Raw genomic sequence first — 25,112 nt, forward strand, 5'->3', positions numbered from 1 at the left:
TACCTTGTTTTGTTTTTTTTTTAAAGCGGAATTGGCAGTAAATTATGTGGAGAGGAGGCGAGCGATTACCATCTCGAATCACACATTTGCTTTAAAAATAATAACGAGTCTGTCTCATTCTAATGGCTGTATTCATCTTTATTAAAGCGCTCGTGCTGTTGCGTGAGGATATATACGGAGGCAGAGGTAGGAGCCCATCTGTCACGGGTTTTGACAGACAGACGCCGGTGATTGGACAGCAGCCGTGCGCCACAGCAGGTGATGGATTACCTGTGTCTGACCCGTAACGTCTGCGGAGAGGTAGAGTTACTTAAAGATTCATACAGCGGCGCGATGACAGCGGTTAGCGAGGATATGTCCGTAGGTGTAAAGCGTAAAGTGCCGCTGTGACTGTGTGTATAAACGGACGTGGCTAACCTGCTAGCCGCCGCGCTCCGGTTCACTTTCTATTGAAAAACTATGGCCCTTTTCTTCGTAACTGCTGCTGTCAGACTCGTCGTTTTCGTCTTAAAATGTTCTTAAAAAACCCCAGGATCATGTAGAGCGGGTTAATGTTTCACTCGTCAGGCACGGGATGATATTTAAATTGAGTATCACGATTGTCATGCCCAAAATAATTGCAGTTACCGATTATGTCATGGTAATTATTAAAGTTTTCTGCACGTTCTGGTGATACAATGGTGATTATCTTTATTGTCGATTATCACAATTAAATGAAATGTCCTAAACTGTTATCAGGACGAGCCACGAAACTGAGCGTCTTACAATCGTGGTGTGAAAAGCTTGAGTGAAACTGGAAAAACAAACGGAAATAAATGTACATTAGCTTTGTAATACAGAATAAATGCATCAGGAAACACAAACTGCTACTTTAAAGAGTTACACTATGTTTTCACAGTATTTTCATATGCTAATTAAGTTGTTAGTACGTGTAAATATATGTATTACTGTGCTAATACATAGTGCTCCTGAGCTAGCAACGTCATGGGCTCGGTCTAATGCCTGGAAATAACATGTGCAAAAAAACATCTCGACAACACCACATTTTGGGTTGAATAGAATAGAAAAGAATGCATTTATTGTCACTACACACATGTACAACACCACACACACGTACAACACCACACACACGCACGACACCACACACACGCACGACACCACACACACGCACGACACCACACACACGCACGACACCACACACACGCACGACACCACACACACGCACGACACCACACACATGTACAACACCACACACATGCACAGCGAGATTAAAAACAACCCTCCAATACACACATGGGACACTTACAACACAATATAACTAAAATAAATGATTAAATATTGCACTGTATTAAATATTGCACTGTATTAAATATTGCACTCAGACATATTGCACTGGACTGTATTAAATATTGAATAGGCCACAATGCAAATGTTTAGAAAAAGAAGAACAGCAACAATGCAAAAATGTTCAATTTAAAATATTCTTAAGAGTTTAGAATGTTCAAATTATTACAAAAACAAACTAAACTTTCTTAGTAAAGACATGTCTGTTCCTGCTCCTGTCGCAGCTCTGCATGAGACACATTGTTCTAAGAGCCACGATTGTTGTTTCTCTTTTTTTTTTTACTCAGGATGAATGTTGCTTAATAAATAGTCTTTGCAAATCATTATTCAAATGTTCTATAAAGATAATCAAAAGGTAGAACGATTGCCCTCATGTGTGGACATCATTTTTCTCAGAAACAACATCACGTAAAAAGATAATTATTTGTTTTTACATCATCAGGTTCGATCAGCCCAAATAACAAAGAGAAATTAATAAAACCATGAAAGAACTCAAGTCTCAGGAGGTTAAGTCACAAAAATACACATTAAACTTACAGACGTTGCTTTCGTTGGCGTAGATAAGATTTTAAACACAAGATGAGCAGTTTTGAACATCAACAAACTCATTCTAATACATTTTTATGTGACTAAATCCTGCTGCCGTTACCCATAATGCATTTTTTTTTACAACTTCCTGATGCCTTCCTTCAAAATAAAGCACAATTTACCAAAAAACTAAAGCACATAGTGATTATTTTTAAACAAAATGGCCGCCCTTAGCATGAAATAGTGACAAATGAACTATGACATATCTATTATTACATTATTATGAACCTTTACTGAAACTGACTCTTACTGTCCCACAAAAGATTAAAGTCGAAACTTTTACCGCGATAAACGATATTATTGTTCGTCGTGTTGGTCTAAATAACGGCGCAGTGGTTGGGACACACATAGGTACAGTTAATATGCAAAAAAAAAAAAAAGGGAAAGCCCCGTGATGATCTAACATAAATATGCCCCACCTAAAATAATATTGTGTAATAAAACCCTGCATCTCCTTAAGCCCAGCCTAAGCTCCAGGGCTGGGTTCACTTCCATCTCTTTCCAAACTGCAGTGTCCGGACAAGCCTTCCCCACGTTTTCTCTCGTATTTAACAGAAATCGTGCCATTTTGGATCAGCTGCAAAAAACTTCAAATGTGTTTCAACCGTGTCCCAGGATGCAATGTGTTCTATTGGAAATCATTCACGTGTTTGGGTTTTGTTGGCCCCTGAACGCCTTTTAGCCGTTTGTGAACACACCCGAGGACGCTCTTAGGATTAACGATACATTTACACTCACTCGAAAAGTCCACTACATGTGTTTTCATGGTTCGATTTTTTGGAAACACAAACCAAAAATCTATTTATTTTGTTCTATCCATCAAGTTTATTTTTTATTTTTTGTTGGAAGCAGCATTACTATTACTATTACTATTCTACTACAACTGCTACTACTATTTCTGTAACTATTACTACTACTTATATTACTACTACTATTACTGTCGTTTTTCCTGGTCATGTAAATGTCACGACTGATGGTTTGGTTTGATGATCTGACATTTATTTTATCATCTTTAATAAAAGTGTTTGCCTTGAACTTGATTTAATTCGCTGCTCAGAGCCGTTCTGCACATGTAAAGAATCGTTCTGGACATATAAAGAGTCGTTCTGCACACGTAAAGAATCATTCTGGACATATAAAGAGCCGTGTTACACATTTAAAGAGCCGTTCTGCACATGTAAGGAATCATTCTGGACATATAAAGAGCCGTTTTGCACATGTAAAGAATCGTTCTGGACATACAAAGAGTCGTTCTGTGCATATAAAGAGCCGTGTTATCTTCAGGTAAGGACACAGTAGCAAATTAAAAACACCAATACAAACATTTTAAGACCAAAATGACGAGTCTGACAGCAGCAGTAACAGAGAGAGGACACAGTTTTTCAATAGAAAGTGAATTGGAGCCAGAGTGGATGGAGCTGGAAGTGCGCCCATGATCACTTCCTGTTTGTAATGCTGTGGCTAGCAGGTTAGCGATGTCCGTTTATAAATACAGTCTATAGTTGTGACAGAGGGGGGGGGGGGGGGGTCTGTCATGGAGCTGATGCAGTGGGAGGAGCAGGTCTGTGTGGGAGAGTGGGTCTCATGAGTGGGTCTCATGTCACAGTGGAGTGTGGATCTGTGGTCCAGACCGACTTTGTCATGTACTACAGTAGTATTATTGTAAATATACTTATAGATGGACAGAGGTTATAGTAGAAGGAGGGAAACAAAGTGATCCACTGTTTTAACGTCTAAAAGGAACAAAAACACAAGAATCAGTTGATTTGATTTAGTATCGACCATTGTATTGTCTTTAGCACAATTATCCTTACTATTACTACTTTTACTACTACTACTGCTACTATTACTATTACTACAAGTCCTACTACAATTATTACAACCACAACCTCAACAACTTCTACTACTACTAAAACTACTACTACATCTACTACTACTCTTACTATTACTATTACTACTACAACTACTACTACATCTACTACTACTCTTACTATTACTCTTACTGTTACTACTACAACTACTACTACGCTTACTATTACTACTACTACTACAACTGCTACTATTTTCATTACTATACTACTACTCCTACTATAACTACTACAACCAGTACTACTTCCACTACAGCTATTACTGCTCTTACTATTACTATTTTTACTACTACACTACTACTGCTACTACTACTGCTATTACCATTACTACTCATCCTACTACAACTATTAGAACCACAACTATTTCTACTGCTACTACTATTACTACTACTATTACCACTACTACTCATCTTACTACAACTACAACCACAACTACTTCTATCTCTACTACTATTACAACTACTACACACTGAGCCAGGTACCACAGCGTGTCTACTTTTGTGTACTTTACTTGTGTGTACTTTTGTCTTTACACAACCTTCAGTTAAAAGGAGCAAACTTGGAAAAAAACACAAAAATGATGTTTCTTGTTGTTAGTCGTGTCCTTCCTCCTTCTGTTTGTTAAAAAAAAAAAAACCTCCTTGAGCTCGAGTGCTGAGCAGAATCAAAACATTTCACTTATTTTCATTCGGAGTTGGATGTTTACTGCTATAACGCTCGTCTCGTTGCCCTCGGTTACTCAAAGCAGATGCGTGGAACATATGCAGAGACATGCAAACAGGACCGTCTCGATATGCGTGAGAAAAGACCGGAGCCGTGCGACTGTGGCTCACTTCCTCTCAGCCTTAGGACTTCATACGGCTCAGGAAGCGTTCAACATAAACACGCAAAGTCCAGCTCCGAGGAAAATCACTCCATTTTCTATTTTCAGCTACAAGTTGAAATAATTAAGTTCCCATAGATTACATAAGTGAATGGAGCGTGTACACGTTATGCAGGAAACCCCTATGTTATGGCAACATGTCCGTTTATGTAGTACTCATAATACCGCGTGCGCTAGCTGTGTGCGTGCTAGCTGTGTGCGTGCTAGCTAGCATGTTTGCTCTCAATTTGGGAGGAAATTGTCTATTAAGATGTTCACTGTCTCCCTCTAAGAATAAAAATGCAAATATATTTGACTTAAAGGGCCCATATCACACTACTCTCTGATCTCTGTTCTAATTTCGTTTCCTCGTCAAAACACAAACCTGGAGTTGTGTTTTTTTTGTTTTTTTTTGTTTCATTCACTCATGTTTAACACACAAAACCTGCGTATTTAGGCCGAGTTCTTCTCTCAAACCGAAAACACTCTGTTCCACCTTGTGATGTCATGCGGTAACACCATACGCTGTTTACATAGATGGACGTAGCTAATCTGCTAGCTGGCGCGTTCCAAACAGGAAGTGACCATGGGCGCACTTCCGTCTCCATCGAGTCTGGCGCCAATTCACTTTCTACTATTGTGTCTGTAAATCAAGATATGAACATTAATAACAGACAAATCAGGCGCCTTATTTCCCCGAGGTCACTCCCGCTAGCGTTGGCAACAGGTTTGATTGACACCGTTGCTAAGCGCCTGCTCCCTGCTAAACCAGCGGTGTGGACAGGAAGGGGCGTTACCTTCAACAGCCTCGCTCTGGATTGGCTGTTTGGTTGCTATGATACTCGTGGTCGGAATTACAAATATATATCCGCCGCTATAACTGCTAGCGTCGAGGAGCTTCATTTGACTGGAGCTGAACGCTGTGGGCGATGTCACACTCACTCAGTCGACTACTTTGTACGGTCTGTGGGTGATACAGGAAGTGCTCCGCTGTGTTTTTAATCTCCACACACCTTCATTTCTAGAATCATTTGGATCATTTCAGCTAATCTGGAATTGCTAATCTACTACTGATCTAAAGTTAAAAGGAGCTGTTCACTTGAAAACTACCACTTTATGACATCACAAGGTGGAACAGAGCATTTTGAGCTTTGGAGATGTACAGACTGATAATAAAGTGTTACTCAAACATGTGTGAATGAAACTAAACACAACTCCAGGTCTGTTTTTGAGGAGGCATTAGACACGATTTAACGCTCACACGAGTCATTTTTGCATAATACAGGACCTTTAATCAAAACAGATGCAAACGCAGTAACATATTTGCCGTGGAAATACACTTGTGGTTCTAAATGTAAGTATCTGCAATGCATGACTCTAGTATTGTAATTTATTTGTACTGGAGAGTTATCGCGCACGAGCCAGCACACAAAGAACACTTGTCTGCCCACTCACTGTGTTTTCCAATCACAACTGTTGGGCTCAATATTAACTGCGAGGTGGAAGCGAAAATGAGATTTTACTGTTCTCCTCCATTTCATCATCCCATAGCTCCGCAAGTGACGCCGCATAAGAGTACGTGTTAGCATATGAATATAGAAGCTAACTGAGCCGCACACAGCAATAAACAGCTAATCAAGTGTGTCTTTCCCTATTAAGAGCCGACGTGGTAATTTCAAACGGGGAGAGTGTGAATAATGCAGACAGACGACACCGGCGTTTGAGAACTGGGACCTCCTCAGGTGACGGAACATTCAGGTTTTAAAAGACCAGATAATGAGTCCAAATGAGGCCCGGCGCGGTGGTGTAACGAGAGCATAGACTGTATATGTAAATGGACAGAGCTAACCTGCTAGCTGACGCATTCCAAACAGGAAGTGAGCATGAGCGAGGTTTTCTAATGTAAAGTGAATTGGAGAGTCGAAAGAGCCGGAAGCGCACCCATGATCACTTCCTGTTTAGAACGCGGCGGCTAGCAGGTTAGCTACGTCCAGTTATATAAACAGTCTATGGTTATTTCCCAGCGCTGAACATGAACCACATCTGCATAAAATGTGTAAAAATGCAGATCAAATTGCTGGCTCTGTTGTGTTCTGCTAGTGACAGTCACGCTGTTTGTTTTTATGTCAATACTCAGTAATCAATCGAGTTTGTCCAGAGCACGGCGAATCATGTGGACTATTATTAGCGTCACTGAGCCACGCAAGCAGCAAGCCGTGTGGTTTTCATGTTACAGAAGACTTTAAAAGGTTTAAAAGAGGCACTATTGTGCACTTGCATTTTTGTCAGCAATCTGTGCACTCTATGGGTCCTATGTGCACTCTGTGGGTCTTATCTGCACTCTATGGGTCCTATGTGCACTCTGTGGGTCCTATGTGCACTCTATGGGTCTTATCTGCACTCTATGGGTCTTATCTGCACTCTGTGGGTCCTATGTGCACTCTATGGGTCTTATCTGCACTCTATGGGTCCTAAATGCACTCTAGGGGTCTTATCTGCACTCTAGGGGTCTTATCTGCACTCTCTGGGTCTTATCTGCACTCTAGGGGTCCTAAATGCACTCTATGGGTCTTATCTGCACTCTATGGGTGTTATCTGCACTCTATGGGTCTTATCTGCACTCTGTGGGTCTTATCTGCACTCTATGGGTCCTATGTGCACTCTGTGGGGCTTATCTACACTCTTTGGGTCCTATGTGCACTCTATGGGTCTTATCTGCACTTTGTGGTTCTTATCTGCACTCTATGGGTCCTCTGTCCTCAGCCCTATACTCCACCCAGAGCCCTGACGTCAGCTGGGCCAGGCTCAAGACCAGAGGTGACAGACAGAAGTGACACCAGAGGAGAGTTTTAAGGGGGCACTAGCCTCCCCTAGAATGTTCAGTGCACCTCCATAGCTCCCCCAAACATTTTTGCCACACTTTCATCGCAATTCATCTTCAATCTTGCCTAAAATGTTGTTCAAAATGAGACTCGCAATAAAAACAGAATTCCATATTAGCTTTTATAAGTCACTACAGGTGCTAACTGCATTGAAACTGGCTTAAAACAGCGACCCCCCCTTAGCTCCTCCACCCAAAAATGTCTGGTGTCAGCTCCCAGACTATGGCACAGCGCCCTCTGCCTGTCAGATCCTCTCAGTCTTGACCGCAGCTTAAGACTAGAATGAAAACCCACCTCTTCTCCCTGGTATTTAACACTAGACCGGACATACAGGTGTTTTATTGTTTTGTTCCTATGTGTCCCCTTATGTGTGCATTTGTTTTGACTTTTATGTGAAGCTCTTTGGTCAGATCACGTCGTTTTAAATGCGCTATAGAAATAACCGTTTTCCTCTCGTGTCCAGGTGAACATGCCGGAGTTGGCCTTGCTTCGCTTCGTCGTACTGGACGATGACTACATAGGTGACGATTTCATTGGGCAGTTCACGGTGGCCTTCGAGTGCCTTCAGCCCGGATACCGGAACGTGCCCCTGCTGGGTTTGGCGGGTGAACCCTTACCTCACTCCAGTCTGTTCGTGCACGTGGCCGTGACGAACAGGAGGGGCGGGGGCAAGGCTCAGCGGAGGGGGTTGTCCGTGAGACGGGTGGCGCGCAGAGGGAGAGAATACGTCACCCTGCGGCACACGGGGATCAAGGTGCTGGACGAGGCCTTCAAACCAGCCGGCGCTCTGATGAAGGAGGCGGCGGATCTACGAGAGGAGGCGCAGGTAAAGACACGTGGCGTTATATCAGTGTTGTGTTGTTTTAGTTTCAAAAGAAAAACTAGTAAGACGACGCTAAGTGCATCTACATCGATCAGATCCAGACACCGTTCGATATTAAGGGGAGACGCTACATGCAAAACTCAACTTTTTCAATTTTTTTTGTTTTGTTTTTTGGGCAGCCCGGTCTCTTAGCAACAGGCTCTCATGCAGAAACAACTAAACTGTCCACTCAGTACCGAGACAAAGTTTTAATATTTCATTGAATCATCTGCCTCCATAGAGTTTTATGAGTAACTTCTAAGGTCGTTTTCCCAAAATGCATTTCCCCCACAGGGACATAAGGAGCAGCCCTTAAAATGGCACCGACGCACAGCAAACGTTACAGTCTGGGACCATTTTATGAAACGTATAGAGGATTTTTTTACATCTAATTCTTAACTCTAAAAAATGAGGTGAAATTTGAATTCTTGGCACATTTTCTTTAGCAAATCTTGCAAATCCAGACTGATCTCAGCGTTTTATACCGTTTGAGTTCAGTCAAACGTGATCGTCCAATCAGATCCGTTTATTTCAGTGACACATGTGAAACGAAGGAGCTCATTGGTCTCCTGCGATTTACAAATAAAATCACGTTTCTCTCACCTCAGATTAACAGATTTTAGGCTTCGCTCTTTGATTCTGCAGAAATCCGCCACGTTTTTCAGCCCCTGTGATATTTTTTACCTTTATTTTTTCCGTATGGACGGCCCATGCTTGTCCCTGATTGGCCGATCCACCTGTCAGTCACGCCCATCCCAGCCAACTCAAACACTAAATAACATCCAAAATCTCCTCTAAAACAAAAAGTTAATTTATTTATTAAACTTTCTTCCGAACAAACTACCCAATCCACTGTCTCTGTGAATCGAAATTGCATATTTCCAAAAAAGATCCTCGGCTTTTGCTCAGTCGCCTTTTCATTTCAAATCATCAGAGAATCAGCTCCAGACACTGAATAATTTTACTAGAAATTTGAAAAAGTACATTTTAGATAGTCAAACGTTTCCACACCAGTCTAGTTAATTTGTAATGTTCTGTATTCACTGCAAAAACCTGCACATAATAGATTTTTAAATTGGTTTGGACTATAGGAAACATACTGGACTGGACTTGGGGACATTTATTGTATTGTTGTATTGATAGTCTTATAATATAATCATACTGAAATGTGTATTTTAATGTGTTCGCCGGCCCAGGCACTGCACATGGAAAACAGCAGCAGCTAAATCTGGTACAAATCATCTTTTCTTTTGTAAGATTAAAGCCAAAGATGAAGTTTAAATCTATCAACTGCACAAATCGTTGTAGGAGTGAAGACGTTTTGCTGCTCATCCAAGCCGCTTCTTCAGTTCTGCTCAGATTGTCTTGGATGAGCAGCGAAACGTCTTCACTCCTACGATTTGTACAGTTGACAGATTTAAACTCCGTCTTTTTAATGTGGATCAGACCTGGACGACTGAGGGTTTACGCAGACATTTTGTAAGATGAATTAATTTGTACGTGGTCCCTGAGAAAGAAAGAAAGAACGAAAAAGAAAGACGCAAGACATTTTAAATCCGGCTCTTTCCATGTTTTCGTTTTAAAATGTCCCAAAAATGTCCAGTTTTGTCCATTTTTACACATAAACGCCTCATTTTTATATGAAAACTTCACACGATAAAAAACTTGTAATACATTTTTTTCTTATATTTATGTGACTAATCAACAGAAGAAGTTTCAAATTGCTATCCCTAAATTTAAGATTTGCTCCTATTCACCTGCAGCGTCTCGCCTTAAAATGCATTGAAACTCCTTTACTTGAGCTCGAACTTATGTAAAAGTGAAATATAAACACAGGTAAACTAAAATATTAAAAAATTTCATGGGATATTTCAAAATCCCATGAGTTTTTGAGAGCTGTTTTTATGTGGTATTAATGTCATGTTCTAAAAGGTCAGAGATTTGACCCTTAAATCTTATAATAATCTGAAATAGAAAAAAAAAAATCCCCCAAAATGTACCTCATAATCCCCATTATCCTTTCTGTAGTAGTTTGGAAGACATGAAATGATTATAAATGTACGCCGATTGGGGCTTAGACAAACGATGACGTAACACTCGAAAAACGCATTGACCAGATAAACGTTCTGACCCGTGTGGCGTAGTTTGGGTTTTAAGTGGGCATTTTCAAAGTCGATTTTTGGATAAATAGGTCAGACCATCTCCACCTTCGCAGCGGTCAGTTCGCATTTATCTAAAGTGTTCTGAACTCGCCCAAATTGGAGAAGCTAAGGGTCGATTTGTTGGCGAGATTTATAAAAGTGTTATCCAGTAAGTGCTATTTGAATAAAGCTAAAATGTAATGCTAATTCATGCAACAACAAAAAAAAGCTAAACTAACGGGGGGTCAGAGGTCACTCAAACCTGCGCGTGTAGTTTGTTTTGAGTGCGGCGCAGAGATGTGATTCTGAATAAGAATCCAGGCGTCTGTGGGAGGGAGAGCCATTGACGAAGACGAGAGAGAGGAAGAAAAGTGGAGGTGGGTTTTTAAAGCAGCCATAAAAGCCTGGTCAAACGGCGCCCACCAGTTCAGCTCGAAATAGTGGCATCTCTGAGTGGAAGTCATATCTGCTTTTTTTTTTTTTTCATTCTTGCAAGATATTTCTGTTTTGAAAGGCTGACCCTGGGCTATTCCTTCAAACACTTTGAATTACTTTGTGTGTGAATTGTGCTGTACAGATAAACTTGCCTTGACTTTACAGATACAGCGAGGAATTTTAAAACTATCCCATTCAAATGCAATCCAATTATTTTGAATCATCTTGGACTTTTGAACTTGAGATGTCTGCAGCCAATCCATAGTTGTAACGACTGACGGGGGGGACCAAAGATTCAGAACTCGGGTATCGGTTTAACAATGTTTATTTACAGATTGTAATATGCAAATGAAGGTAAATGGATCAGACAGTTGAGAGCGGGGGTTGTTTGCAGTAGTTCTTGAGCGGATCGTGGGCAGCGGGGTCGGAGACGAGGTAATCCGAACCGGGCGAGGTGAGCTGGGTCGGAGGGTGTGAGTTTTGTACCGGTTGTGGAGAGCTGGGTCGGAGACAGAGGAGCAAAAAACATTCAACATAGTGAAAAGAAACAAATGCAAAACACGAGACCGAGCCAAGCAGAGCTGCACCAGTGTGGATACGTGGACGATCTGGAGCTGAGTGTCAAGTCCTTGGTCCCTTTGTCCTCCCCAGGTGCAGCTTGATTAACAATTAGTTGCAGGTGTGGATGGGAGGAGCCAGAATCTCCGCCCAACTCCAGGCTCTGACTCAGAAGGGAGTTGGAAAACAGCACAAAACACAAGGCAGACTGAGCTCTTGACACAAAGCTAACCTGCTAAGTGATTGTTTTCGATTCCAGTCAAATGAAGCTCATCAAGGCTAGAGCAGTTATACCGGTGAATTTGGAGCCGAGTTCCATATTTGGAATTCCGGCCCGAGTATCATAGCAACCAAAGAGCCAATCCAGAGCGAGGCTGTTGAACGTAACGCCCCTTCCCGCCTGCACCACTGGTTTAGCAGGGAGCGAGCGATTAGCAACGGTGTCAATCAATCCTGTAGCTAACGCTAGCGGGCGTGACCTCGGGGGAAAGAAGACGCCTGATTTGTCTGTTATTAATGTTCATATCTTGATTTACAGACACAATAGTGAAATAAAAACCCCAGGATCATGTAGAGCGGGTTAATACGAACATTTAAGACCAAAATGACGAGTCTGACAGCAGCAGGTACAGAGAGAGGGGACAGTTTTTCAATGTAAAGTGAAGCGCGCACATGATCACTTCCTGTTTGGAACGCAGCGGCTAGCATGTTAGCTATGTGTGTTTAAATATGTGTGAATGAAACAAAACACAACTCCAGGTCTGTTTGTGATGAGGAAACAACATTAGAGTAATACGTGCCCTTTAAGGTCCATATTTATTTATTTATAGTCAAAAGTAAAAGTAAAAAACATGATTCCTGATGCTGCCGTGTAACATCCAGTTTATCCAAATGAGCTGTGGTGATATTGGGCTTATGCAGCTGCAGAAATCATGTCTCTAGATTGACGGCACGTGCTGCTCCGGCCGGTTGCCTGGAGACCAAAGAATGCAGACAGTTATGGGTCAGAAATGGCTGCTCGCACTTTTCAGTCGTCATTGGCTGTGGAAGTGGCTGTCGAACGCTCCAGTGATTCCTTTTAGGACACGTGTTGGACACATGTCAACACGGGCTGTGTGGGCTTGGTGTTCACATTTAGTAGAGTGTTCAGGGTGTGATGTACAGAACTGTTTCTCAAACTGTGGTACGCGGGCTACATGTGGGCTGCTTCTGCTGCTACACGAGGTCATCAGCAGTTTTAGTGTTTGTTTTATTTAGACACAAATGTTTCATGTTTTTGTTTTCTGGGTGAATCCTTATTTATAACTCAGCTCCTCGTCCAGTGAGGTTCATCTGGTTTACTGATGACTTATTTTAATAAATTCTTTTTCCAGGACAGTATCTGAGGGGTGTGAGAGTAAACAGGCCCCTCATCCTGGTTTAAACTGTCCTGAAGGAGTCAGACTGCAGGTGGCGCTGTCGTCCTGCCTCCACCGGAGGACAACACCACCAAAATCTGTTTGGACACGTCACAGCAACATCACGTGACCACTCTGAGGCGCTAGTGAGCAGTCCTGTCAGGGATGAAACCAAACTAAACCTTGGTCTGAAAAAAGAATCTATTAAAATAAAAAAATAATATATATATATATTGAACGTTTTGGTGGGTTGGACGTCTGTTCCAAGATCTTGGTTCAGTCGATGTCCCTCTGTGGTCTATAAACTGGTGTAATATGTAATTTACTGGCCAATGTTGGTTTAAAAAGTCTCTTAATATTAATATTTTTACAGAGTTCTTCTGCTACAAAACACATTTGGATAAATTTTACCTCATGCTGTTTGTTTTTATAGGATGTTAATTATATTTCCAGTCTCTGCTCTGGTCTCAGTGGATATTGGGGATAAGCAGATACTTTAAGCAAAGTATCATCATAGATACTGAAACAGAAAAACCTGGATCGATGCCTCCCTAATTTTGTTTAATTTTAGACCAAGTTTAGACCTGGTTCAGTGTGATTTTAGACCTGGTTTAGACCTGGTTTAGACCTGGTTTAGACCTGGGTTTAGACCTGGGTTTAGACCTGGGTTTAGACCTGGTTCAGTGTGATTTTAGACCTGGTTTAGACCTGGTTTAGACCTGGTTTAGACCTGGTTTAGACCTGGTTTAGACCTGGTTTAGACCTGGGTTTAGACCTGGTTTAGACCTGGTTCAGTGTGATTTTAGACCTGGTTTAGACCTGGTTTAGACCTGGTTTAGACCTGGTTTAGACCTTGTTCATATAAAATATTATCCATACAGCACTAAATTGTGTCCAAACCGGGTTCATTGAAAAACACGACTCTTTCATTCACAGAGCAGAGTCTGGCCCCATGTGTTTGTCCTTTGCCAGCTGAACCTGCCCCTCCCTTCGTCCCTGTGGTCCAGCTGCGGGCTCATCTGCCTCAGTCTGTTATGATTCATCGGCCCACTGCTTCGAGCATTTGAACATGTAGTTTAAACTGTGCATTTTAAACATGTGGCTCCCACAGGTGGGGGTCTGTTATGGCTGGTCCAGATGTCCCAGGTGGTCCACAGCAGCATCAGGACTAAATGATTTGGATCACTGTTTATGTCTGAAAAACACTCAATTTCCCTTCATGACAAGTCAAATGTTTCTTGTGTAAAAGCGTGTGAGTGTTTTGCTGCCCCTGTGGTGCATTTGGAAACACCTGCTTCAGAGGAAAAACACTCTCTGGTTTTGTGGTTCAGATCTGAGCCGTATCGTGTCTCGTCTCTTGCCAAATGCGCTTAAGATAAGTCTGATTTCAGTGGATTAAAACTGACGGCCATATTGATTGAATTGAGCACAAAGATGGCAGATGAGAGCGAGGTCACGCTTTGGACTCAGCTCTGGTCAGCGCTCATCCCCAACAGAACATCTCATCCCTCACCCTGACCCTAAACTCTCTGTCACATTTCCAGAGCACCACGGCCAGTTTCAAAGAGCAGTGTGGGCTCCCCACAGTGGCCAAACTGAAGCAGTGCATCCAGAGCTTAGCCACGCGGCTGCAGACCTCTGAGGGCATCATGGGGGCGTGTATGGTGCTGAAGGACGGGTACCCCTGTCTAGAGGCCCAGGTCAACCTCCCCGAGCCCACCAAGAAGCTGCTCACTGCCTACGACACGGTGAGTGAGAGGGGGAGGGGGTACACTGCATAGAATCAGTGACAAAAATACAAAACGCTGCTTTTGTGGTGAGGCGTGTGTGAGGTTTTTTTTTTTTTTTTCTCCAGTGAGTGATGAGGCACGCAGAACAAACAGAGAAACAAACATGAAGCTGTTTTTAACCCCGTGTCGCCTCTTTAAATGCAAATCTGTGTGAAAGTATTCCAAGTATTCACAATGCAGTACTCTGATGGGACCATGTGTCAGTACTGGAGAGATATTTCGTGCTTCAACAGTTGTTATGGCGACAGTAAATAGTCACTCAAAGCACTTTGCATCAAGGAACCACACACATTCACACACACATTCACACACACATTCACACACACATTCACACACCAGAGTACACAGAGGTGGTTAAGTCTGATATTTCATTATACTGTGAGTGTCGTGCGTCTGTCAGTTTGGGTTTGACAGAGATTTGTTGTGAAATCGCCATAAACTGTACAAAGAAGTGGCCTGATCGAGTGCGACGTCACCCACGGCGTTCAGCCCCAATCAAATGAAGCTCATCGAGGCTAGAGCGGTTATAGCGGCTAATTCGGAGCCAAGTTTCATTTTGGGAATTCCGTCTGCGAGTATCATAGCAACAAAAGAGCCAATCGGGAGCGAGGCTGTTGAAGGTAACGCCCCCATCCCGCCTGCACAGCTGGTTTAGCAGGGAGCGAGCGCTTAGCAACGCTGTCAATCAAACCTGTTGCTAACGCTAGTGGGAGCGACCTCGGGGAAAGAAGACGTCTGATTTGTCCGTTATTAATGTTCATATCTTGATTTACAGACACAATAGTGAAATAAAAACCCCAGGATGCTGTGTCCGTTTACATATAGAGTCTATGGAAATGACATATTTTCAGTACACGCAGAGAAACATAATGTAGCGGCCATTTTGAATCCTCAGTTTTACCTTTACTTCGCGGCTCATGTTGGCTTGTGACATGTTGTTGTTGCACCTACACAGATCCACATAGACTGTATATATAAACGGACATCGCTAACCTGCTAGCCTCCGCGTTGCAAATAAGAAGTGAACATGTGTGCGCTTCCGGCTCCATCGACTCTGGCTAGCAACAGGTTTGATCGACAGCCTGGCCAAACGAACAAACAATGCGGGCGGGAAGGGGCGTTAACTTCAACACCCTCGCTCCGGATTGGCTCTTTGGTTGCTATGATACTCGCGATGATGATACTCACTTCCCAAACTGCTCTGGCCTCGATGAGCTTCATTTGGAGCTGAACGCCGTGTTTGACGTCGCGCTCACTCAGTCCACTTCTTTATACAGTGTGCGGTCGCAGCACACACCGGACTGTGAGGTTCGACCCGGCTGAGTGTGATCAGTCTGGACACACAGGGCTTAGTCACACACACACACACACAGACACAGAACGTCTCCACCTCTGCCTCCGTCACTAACGTCTCTGTGGATCTTTCGTCTGAAGTTTTGTGCTGCTGCTTCAAACTTTTCCATTTTCTCTGTATTTGCACAAGCGCCTGGTTTCAATGCGCGAACGTACACCGACTTAATATTAAAACGCTTTAATGCTAAGGCCTCACTAATCGTGTTATTGATATTTCGCAGCAGGGGGTGTGATGCTAACTGGAGGCACTGCTCTCTCTGAGGCTTGTTAGACTTTAATCTGAGTTTTAACACAATCTGACCATAAAGAGCTGACTCATCTGAATTACAATCTTATCTGATCTTATTTGTGCTGTTGAACAAGTCCCGCTCAGATAACATTACAGTCGCAGGCTAGCTAGCATTAGCATTAGCATTAGCCATCAGTTTTTCAGTTAGTAACTCACTTTTTTTTGTGTAAAATCAAACTCCTAAACAGGACCATGAACGCTCGGGTTGATCACGTGTGCTGTTTAAATCGCTTTTGAATTTTAGTTTTGATTTTCAGATGATCTTAAAACTCCATGGTAACGGCTGAAGATTCCACCATAGAGATACATGTAGAACACCACCAGAGTAATGTCACTGCAAAGTATCAATACAGTCCACATAAGGATTTTTTTTAATTGCACTTTAGAAATTATATTATTCGTTTATATAAAATTATATAGAGATCTTTAGTCTCTTCTCTCATTTATTCTTTTATATTTATTATTGCATTGTTTTTTCTCCTTCTCGTTCTTCTTCTCCTCCTTCTTCTTCTACTTCTCGTTCTTCTCCTCCTTCTCCTTTTTCTTCTCCTCGTTCTTCTTCTCATTCTTCATCTCTTCCTTCTTCTCCTTGTTCATCTTCTTCTCCTCCTTCTTCTCATTCTTATTCTTATTCTCCTCATTCTCCTTCTCCTCCTCCTCGTTCTTCTTCTCATTCTTCATCTCTTCCTCCTTCTTCTCCTCCTTGTTCGTCTTCTTCTCCTCCTTCTCCATCTTCTCATTCTTCTTCTTCTTCTTCTTCTCCTCCTCATTCTCCTTCTTCTCCTCCTCCTCCTTCTTCTGTTAAAAAAGTGTAAGTTGCAGATGATTCTTCTCCTCCTCCTTCTTCTTCTCCTTCTCCTCCTTTGCCTCCTTCTTCTGTTAAAAAAACAAAGACTTGAGTGTACTTGTGTGTGTTGCAGATGATCGCGGCTCAGAAGCAGCTGATCGAGAGCGCAGACAGTCTCCAGGACAAAGTGGCTCAGGTTCAGAAAGAAGGTGAGCGGGCGCTTAGCAACGCTGTCAATCAAACCTGTTGCTAACGCTAGAAGGAGCGACCTCGGGGGAAAGAAGCCGCCTGATTTTTCTCCTATTAATGTTCATATCTTGATTTACAGACACAATAGTGAAACAAAACCCCCAGGATCCTGTATAGTGGGTTAATATGAACATTTTAAGACCAAAATGATGTTTATGTCGAGAGCGGGATTTGAACCGGCAACCCTCGGATCAGTGGGCAAACACTCACCCGCCCATGATCTGTGGTTTACTGTCACATCTCTGTCTGCAGCAGCATAAATGGAGCGGTGACATTTGAGTTTAAATGAGAGACGGTGTTTTCTGAGAAGAGAAAGAGCACTGGGGTGAACTGGGCGGATTCAGTGTAAATGTAGGTCAGAGGTCAGAGGTCACAAACAGCCCATTGTGAGCGTTTGGTCCCCCGAAGAGCTTCGATAACTCCTAACCTTTCTGAGCCAATGTAAATGCCACGAGTTGGATCCCTTCTTTTTAATATTTCATAAACACTGAAGGTACAGCTCTTATTATGTGTGAGCGGAGTTCTGACCCGAGTATCATAGCAACCAGAGAGCCAATCAGGAAGTACGGTGACCTCAGGGAAAGAAGACGCCTGATTTGTCTGTTTTTAATGTTCATATCTTGATTTACAGACACAATAGTGAAATAAAAACCCCAGGATCATGTAGAGGGTTAATACGAACATTTAAGACCAAAAGTTACAGAGAGAGGGGACACAGTTTTTCAATAGAAAGTGAATTGGAGCCAGATTTGATGGAAGAAGTGCGCTCATGATCACTTCCTGTTTGGAACGAGGCAGCTAGCAGGTTAGCGATGTCCATTTATATAAACAGTCCATGATTATAATAGACCAGTGATGGCACATAACGAAGTAAATGTAGTAAAGTACTGCACTTCAGTATACTACAGACACCTAAAATGTGTACTTAAGTAAATTTTTAAGCATATACTTTTTACTTGAGCACATTTGAGAGCAGTATCTGTACTTTCTAGAGAGAGCTGCTGAAAAGTCTGAGGGTTTATTTTTAACACGTTCAGAATTTGAGCAAAACAAAAATATACAAATAAAAACAGATAGAAAAAAACTATCGATTCAGTTGTTTCTGTTGAACAAAATTCAGCTCAAATCTTTATCAAAATCACCACATTTGAAGCTTTATAAGACTCAAAACCTGTGAGAAATACTTTTACTTTTTACTCTTCAAGTACATTTTTAAACAGGTGCTTTAATACTTTTACTTAAGTAGATTTTTTCAGGTGATACTTCTACTTTTACTTCAGTATTGTTTTTGCTCCAGTGTCTGTACTTGTACTTAAGTGACAAAAGTGAGTACTTCTTCCTCTTCTGTAATAAACCAAATTCATGTTTATTTGCAGGAATGGACTTTCACGAGGATCTGTCTCGTCTCGGGGAGAAGGAGGGGCTAAAGGGACGCAAACTCAACAAGGCCGTGGAGAGTTTCACCTGGAACATCACCGTGCTCAAGGTAACAACGGGACAACTGTCAAATGTGGATATTTTAATTATTTCATTGGAAAATATGGGTAATTATTCAGACATATTTGTAAAAGAACATTATAACTTTTTTTTTCACCCTAATGGCCAGTCAAAAGTTTGGACAAGTTTTATTTTTATGACTTTCTGCGTTTCATATACACACAGAAGACATCAAATATATTAAATTATATATATGGAATTATGTAGTAAAGAAAAAAAAAGTTTGTGTTTATATTTGTTTATATTTTATATTCAAAAAGTATCCAGCCTTTTATTTTTCGAAAAATATTTCGTAGTTATTTCAGTTTTTGGTGTGTTTTTACACTGTAAATCAAATGCTACTTGGTGTAACAGTATTCTTAGTATTCAGATTACAGGTCTCTGATTGGCCCGTGGAAAATGTTACAAAATAAGTTTAATTTGGAAATGCAGTACTCGCTAACTAAATACATTTTACAAGTAGTAAAAGACAAAAGTGAAATCTGTCAGCTGGACCAAACGTTGAAGAGTGAAGTGAGTGAAGACGTTTGGCTGCTTCTATTGTTCTCTTTGTTTCCTTTGTTTGCTTTGGGTCTGAGGATGGAGTTATGGATGGGAGAGAGATGATGTTTTTGTCCAGTTGACAGATTTTTACTTTTGTCTTTTACTCTGGATCAGACCTGGATGACTGAGGGACCCATCTCTGTTTACAGCTGAAAAAACAAAGTCCATTAAGTCTCTTTACGATTCAAAACATTTATTACAAAGGCAGTTGATAGGATATTTTAATCAGACTTGTCCTGTTGTGCTCAGTGTTTTCCCTCATTTAACACTCCTCTTTTTGGGCCCCTCAGATGTTCTTGGTCCACTTCTCTTTCTCTCTAACACTGTCCCTGTCTCCACACTGATCTTGTTCTAGACTTTGTTCTGTCGTTTTGTGTTTGCGTCTCTCATTTAGTCTCAATAAACCGTGACACGCACTGTACCTTCTCTTGAGGAGTCTGATTCTTGTGTCTTATCAGCCGCCTTTATGCACAGCCTGTTCATCTCTCCTGTTTGTTTTGGTCAGGGTCAGTGTGATCTGCTGCGCGGGGCAAAGATGGACTCTCTGGACGCTCTGAGGCAGCTGGCTCTGGCCTGCGAAGCCTGCGGACTCACCTCCTCCTCTCCATCGTCAAACTCCTCCTCCTCTTTCTCCACCGCCGAGCTGCACTACTCCTCCCATCCACAGGGGGGCCGCAGGGGCAGTAGTTACGGCAACGGACGCATCTGACGCCCTCCTCCCACCAAAACAGAAGAAAAAACAAAAGATAAAGATTTGATTTGTAATAAAAGCCTAGACTGAACCAGCCCAGAAAGCCTTAAGGTGTGAGGGAGACGGTGGACTTGTTATTTATGAATGTAATTACGAAAAATCTGGGTTTTGAAGGACACGCAGATGTTTTGAAGGACACGCTGACGTCTTTTGACAGCTCCAAAGATACATGTGTCTTGACTTTTTAAAGCAATGGGTGGATTCCTTTGTCGGAGTTGGCTGAGTCACTTTTTTAAATTGTATGGGCGGCTCACCCTGGGGGACCTCGCCATCTCACGCCTCTGTGTGGGAACAAAACTGCAAATGTCAAGAACGAAGGAAAGTTTAGGACTTTCAAGTCTAAAAGCATTAAATAAAACCTCAAACTTGTATTTTTTTGATAGAAGCAGGTGGAATAACTAAAATTTAAAGTTTTTTTTTGTGATTGGGCTGATGTTGTGGTGATAGAAACGCATCCAAACCTCGTCAAAACATCAAAAAACTCGTCAAAACTTCGGAATATTTCACAAAACTTGGGTCGTTTTTAGTTGGTTTGAAAGTCCAAACAAATAAGAGGTAGAACAGACTGATTCTTGTCCAAATTTGGGCGTACAATGATTGTCCCAATAGCTGAAAGTTTAGCAGTTTGATTCACACTCCGTTCCCATTTGTTTTGTGTCCTTGAGCAAGACACATCCCCCTCTAGGACGTTACCTGTCCCTGTAGTTGTGAGTTTGACGCCCCCCCGAGCGCAAAACGGCAGCAATATTAAGTCTTAATAAGTCTGATGTGGTCCAGGAGAAGCAGCGTGACTGGAAAAGTGAATGTATAAACGTATTTCATTATTAGCGTTGTCTCAAACTGACCTTAAAACGTTCACCTGACGACGAGCGAGGAGCGTCCGAAACTTGAGTACTGTAAACGAGAGAGTAACTCGAGAAGTACGAGCGGATACGGCGGTACTACTCTTTGTTGTAGTACACGGCGAGTATCAAGTTTTAACCCGCTAACCATATCTTTACAAGCGGGCTAAAGGATGCTAAAGGATGCTAAAGGATGCTAAAGGATGCTAAAGAATGCTAAAGGATGCTAAAAGATGCTAGCAGCTCGTACACTGGGATTGTTTGAGTCCAACGATGAATTTTGATGAAGTACACTGTGTTGATGTAGCAATAATAGAGTTAAGAAAGTTAACGAGGCGAACAGTTTGCGTAAATTATGAAAAATGTTTTTAGTTTTGTGTGTTAAACTGTTAAACTGAACGTGCTGTCCAGATGGTTCCACTGCCCGCTGACCCGTTTTCCCGTCTGCTCGGCCTTTTGAGTGTCGCTGTGTTTTGTTCGCGTGCTTTTGTATCGTCGCGATGCTGCTTTACTCGAACCAAACCGGGGCGAAAACTAAGCTATCGTCAAAAAAAAAAACCTCCTTAAATCTAACGTTTTACTCACAAAAGCGCAAAGGTTTTAACTACAAGTCTGATTTTAAATGAGTTTAGGCAAAATGACGATTGAAACAACACAAGTGCAATTGCTCAGTGATTATTTTGGTGCGCTATGTAACCTGCTTGTTTCCGCAGTACGGCATTATACTTGTCTATCTCCATGGCGACAAGCACCTGACCATAGATTGTACATATATAAACGGACGTAGCCAACCTGCTAGCCGCCGCCGCGCTCCAAACAGGAAGTGAGCATGGTCGCACTTCCTGGTTCCATCGACTCTGGCTCCAATTCACTTTACATTGAAAAAAAAAAAAAAAAAACTGCACATTTTTCAATTTGTTTTTCAGCAATAAAAACGCAAACCGAAACAATGCAATATGCGCAGCTTTAATGCCATACTGCGGAACATTCTGGGGAAAGCAATAAGTCTCTACGAGTGCCATCGGGTTTTAAAATTGGCTGTTTTTTTTTGTTCGGAAAGTACTGATTTTTGTGTGTTTTTATTACATTTCAAAGTGGCACTTAGCAACAAAAAAAAAGTAATGATTTGTTTTCAATTTAAATCCGCTGCAGTTTTTACGAGAAATTAACCCGTTGATTTTAGAAGAACACGGACAGGCTGAATGTTTCTGAACCCTTTAAGAATCCGTCATCGAAAAACAATTTACGAGCTACTTCAAGTTCACTAGACCCGCTCCCGTGTCGTACTTTCGTGTTTAAAGGGCCGTGTTTCGCTGTTTTCTGATCTATTTTAACGTTTCCTCGTCGAAAAACCAGACCTGGAGTTGCGTTTTGTTTCATTCACACATGTTTAACGACACAAACCCTGCATATTTAGGCTCTTTTCACAAACCGAAAACACTCCGTTCCACTTTGTGATGTCATGTGGCGATACAGGAAGTGCTTTTTTTTTTTTTTTTTTTAACTCTGTACATCTTCACTAGTAACATCTGGATGATTTCAGACCTGGAATTGCCCATCTGTAATGAACTGAAGGTTGAAAAAAAACCTCAAAAACTACAACTTCATGACATCACGAGGTGGAACAGCGCAGATAGACTAATAATAAAGTGTGCAAATGAAACAAAACACAACTCCGGGGATGTTTTTGATGACGCCACGACATTATAACGTGACTTGAAGCTCAGAAGAGTCAGTTTGGCGTAATATCGTCCCTTTCGTCTCGTTATAGACTCGACCCTGTTCCAGACTTTCCACTGATCTACATTCCTTTAACCTACATGTTTTCATTTTGGGCCGTGTTATCGATGCTCGGAGCTGATCTCGTGTTATTTTTTTAAACATTTTCCTCGCGTTTTGTGTCAGAAAAGCCTTTGAAACTGTGTGGTATCTGTTAGTTCTGGCTGTTGATTGGCTGGGCACACCTGCGGGTTTTTATAATTGGTGGTGAGCCGTACATAGATTGGCAACACCTGCTGCTTTAGTCTATAAATAACACGTCGCTGTACGCCGTCGTCTGTCATGATACCACACTGCCCTATTTCCTGCTCCACTGATCCACACCGGTCCCTCCTCCTATCTCTCCCTTACATATTGCCAAACAATTATATTCCCTCTTTAAAATGCAGTAGCTTCAAACGCCACGACTCCACGCTGCCGCCAAGAGGCCGTCGGGAGTTATTTCGGACACGTCCTGTTTACCTGTCTGCTGGGGATATTCTCCATCAATGTTGCATTAGCTTCAGTAAAACTAACCGCAGTGTTAGCTTTCTGTTGTTCCGGTTTACGAGTCCACTTCAACTAGGTCAAAAGAGCGAGCGGCGTGCGGAAGTGAAGAAACGCAGAGTGAATGAGGTTTTGAGGCGTCGCGTTTCAGTCCTTTCGTAACGAGGCGAAGGTATAAGCCTGTTATTTTTGAATACGAAATCTGTAAACAGCTTAGTGTCTAGATATTTTACAGTGACGTCGCGCTGTGGGGTTTTACATGTGTCTCTATGGCGGATTGTTCAGCAGTTACAGCGGCGACACGATGCGCACGTTAGCGAACACGGACGAAAAAGTCGTAAGGTTGTTTGGAAAAAATACAAAATGGATTTTAAAAGCGTGTTTTTTTTCGGGAGCTGGTGATCAGTTTGAGCGGTCGTGGTCCCGTTTACGAGTTTGATTTTACACAAAAAAAAATTGTGAAAGTGCTGAAAAACTGTTGGCTAACGCTAGCTAGCTTGCGACAGTGATGCTAATTGAGAGGAACTTGTTTAACAGCGCAAAACTACTCGACTTAACAGGTTCTTTCTGGTCAGATTGTGTCAAAACAAAGATTAAACATTAAAGTCTAACTTGAGTAATAAAGCTTCAGACGCAGCAGTGCCTCCGGTTAGCTTCACAGCCCCGATTCAAAATTCACACCTGGAAAACCCCCAGATCAGGTCATTTCAATGTTATTTTAATCTGTTTTATTACTTTTTCAAACTCGGGCGAAAGTGCACGACGATTGGATGAATTTCAACAGCCAAAATACTGAACGTGATCTTAAATAAAAATAATAAAAATACTAAAAACATCCCACAGTCACCGCTCGTCTCTCGTCGGGATCCAGATCTACTTTCTTTCTGCGTTCTCACTCCGGCTTCTTGTGTATCGAGTGCTTCGTCGGGTCTAAAAATGCGTTTGGACTGGGAGTTTCACGTCGTTCTCGTCTTAAGCTCAAACTGTCTGTGCTCTGCGTGTGTGATTCTCTGTGATTTCAGGACCTGTCGTACTTAAACCCTGCGGTCGTCGTGGTGTGAACACAGATCACGTTTGTAAAGGTGTTTGGGGTTTATATTAACTGTGGCATCTAGAGTGTCCTTATATCAGTGTTCTCTCAGCTGTTCTTATGGTTCATTGTATGTTTTTGTAAAATATAAAACAAAAAAAAACACCAACAGAAAGAAAAAATATTTATTTAAGTGTGTTTTAAAAAGCATAAATATAATAATAAATTAAATAGACTTTTATTTTGAAAAGCTTTTGTGTTTTTCTATCTGACGAATAATCAAATAACAAGAGTATGTTTCCCAAACTAAATAAAACCATTTTTCCTCACCAGATCCTGCATCGGTTTATTGCTCATTTTAAGACTAGAATCAAAGTATCTACGTGTTTTATTGTACTTTTCATATGTATTATTATTAGTAGTAGTGGTAGGAGTGGTAGTAGTAGTAGTATTTTTTATTTAATTATTTTATTTGTCCTATATATTATTATTATTATTACTTTTTTTATTATTTTATTTTATTTGTATTATTTTATTTGCCCTATGTATTTTTTTATTTTATTTACCTTATTAATTTTTTTTTATCTTATGTTTATTTATTATTTTATTTTAATTGTATTATTTTTTGTCCTATTTATTATTATTAGTATTATTATTATTAGTAGTAGTAGTAGCAGTAGCAGTAGTAGTATTTTTTTAATTTTATCAAAGTATTACTTTTATTTTGTTTTTTATTATTTTATGTTTCCTTATTATTATTATTTATTTATTTGTTTGTT

At 41.4% G+C, this 25,112-nt stretch overlaps 1 protein-coding gene across 2 annotated transcripts in view; it reads left to right on the forward strand.

Moving 5' to 3' along the window:
• plcl1 (phospholipase C like 1) overlaps positions 1–24,656 on the forward strand; it is a 123,756-nt gene extending 99,100 nt beyond the window's left edge. The window contains exons 8-12 of one of the 2 annotated variants that reach the window (XM_033987324.2): positions 8,008–8,370; positions 14,482–14,685; positions 17,290–17,365; positions 18,782–18,891; positions 19,951–24,656. In XM_033987324.2, the coding sequence (XP_033843215.2) occupies positions 8,008–8,370; positions 14,482–14,685; positions 17,290–17,365; positions 18,782–18,891; positions 19,951–20,154 (957 nt within the window). In that variant the 3' untranslated portion in view covers positions 20,155–24,656. The remainder of the gene's footprint in view (positions 1–8,007; positions 8,371–14,481; positions 14,686–17,289; positions 17,366–18,781; positions 18,892–19,950) is intronic. The other variant, XM_055230678.1, reaches the window with a different exon arrangement.
• Positions 24,657–25,112: the final 456 nt, after the last annotated feature.

This window comes from Periophthalmus magnuspinnatus, chromosome 21 (assembly GCF_009829125.3).
Source record: "Periophthalmus magnuspinnatus isolate fPerMag1 chromosome 21, fPerMag1.2.pri, whole genome shotgun sequence".
Lineage (NCBI taxonomy): Eukaryota > Metazoa > Chordata > Actinopteri > Gobiiformes > Gobiidae > Periophthalmus > Periophthalmus magnuspinnatus.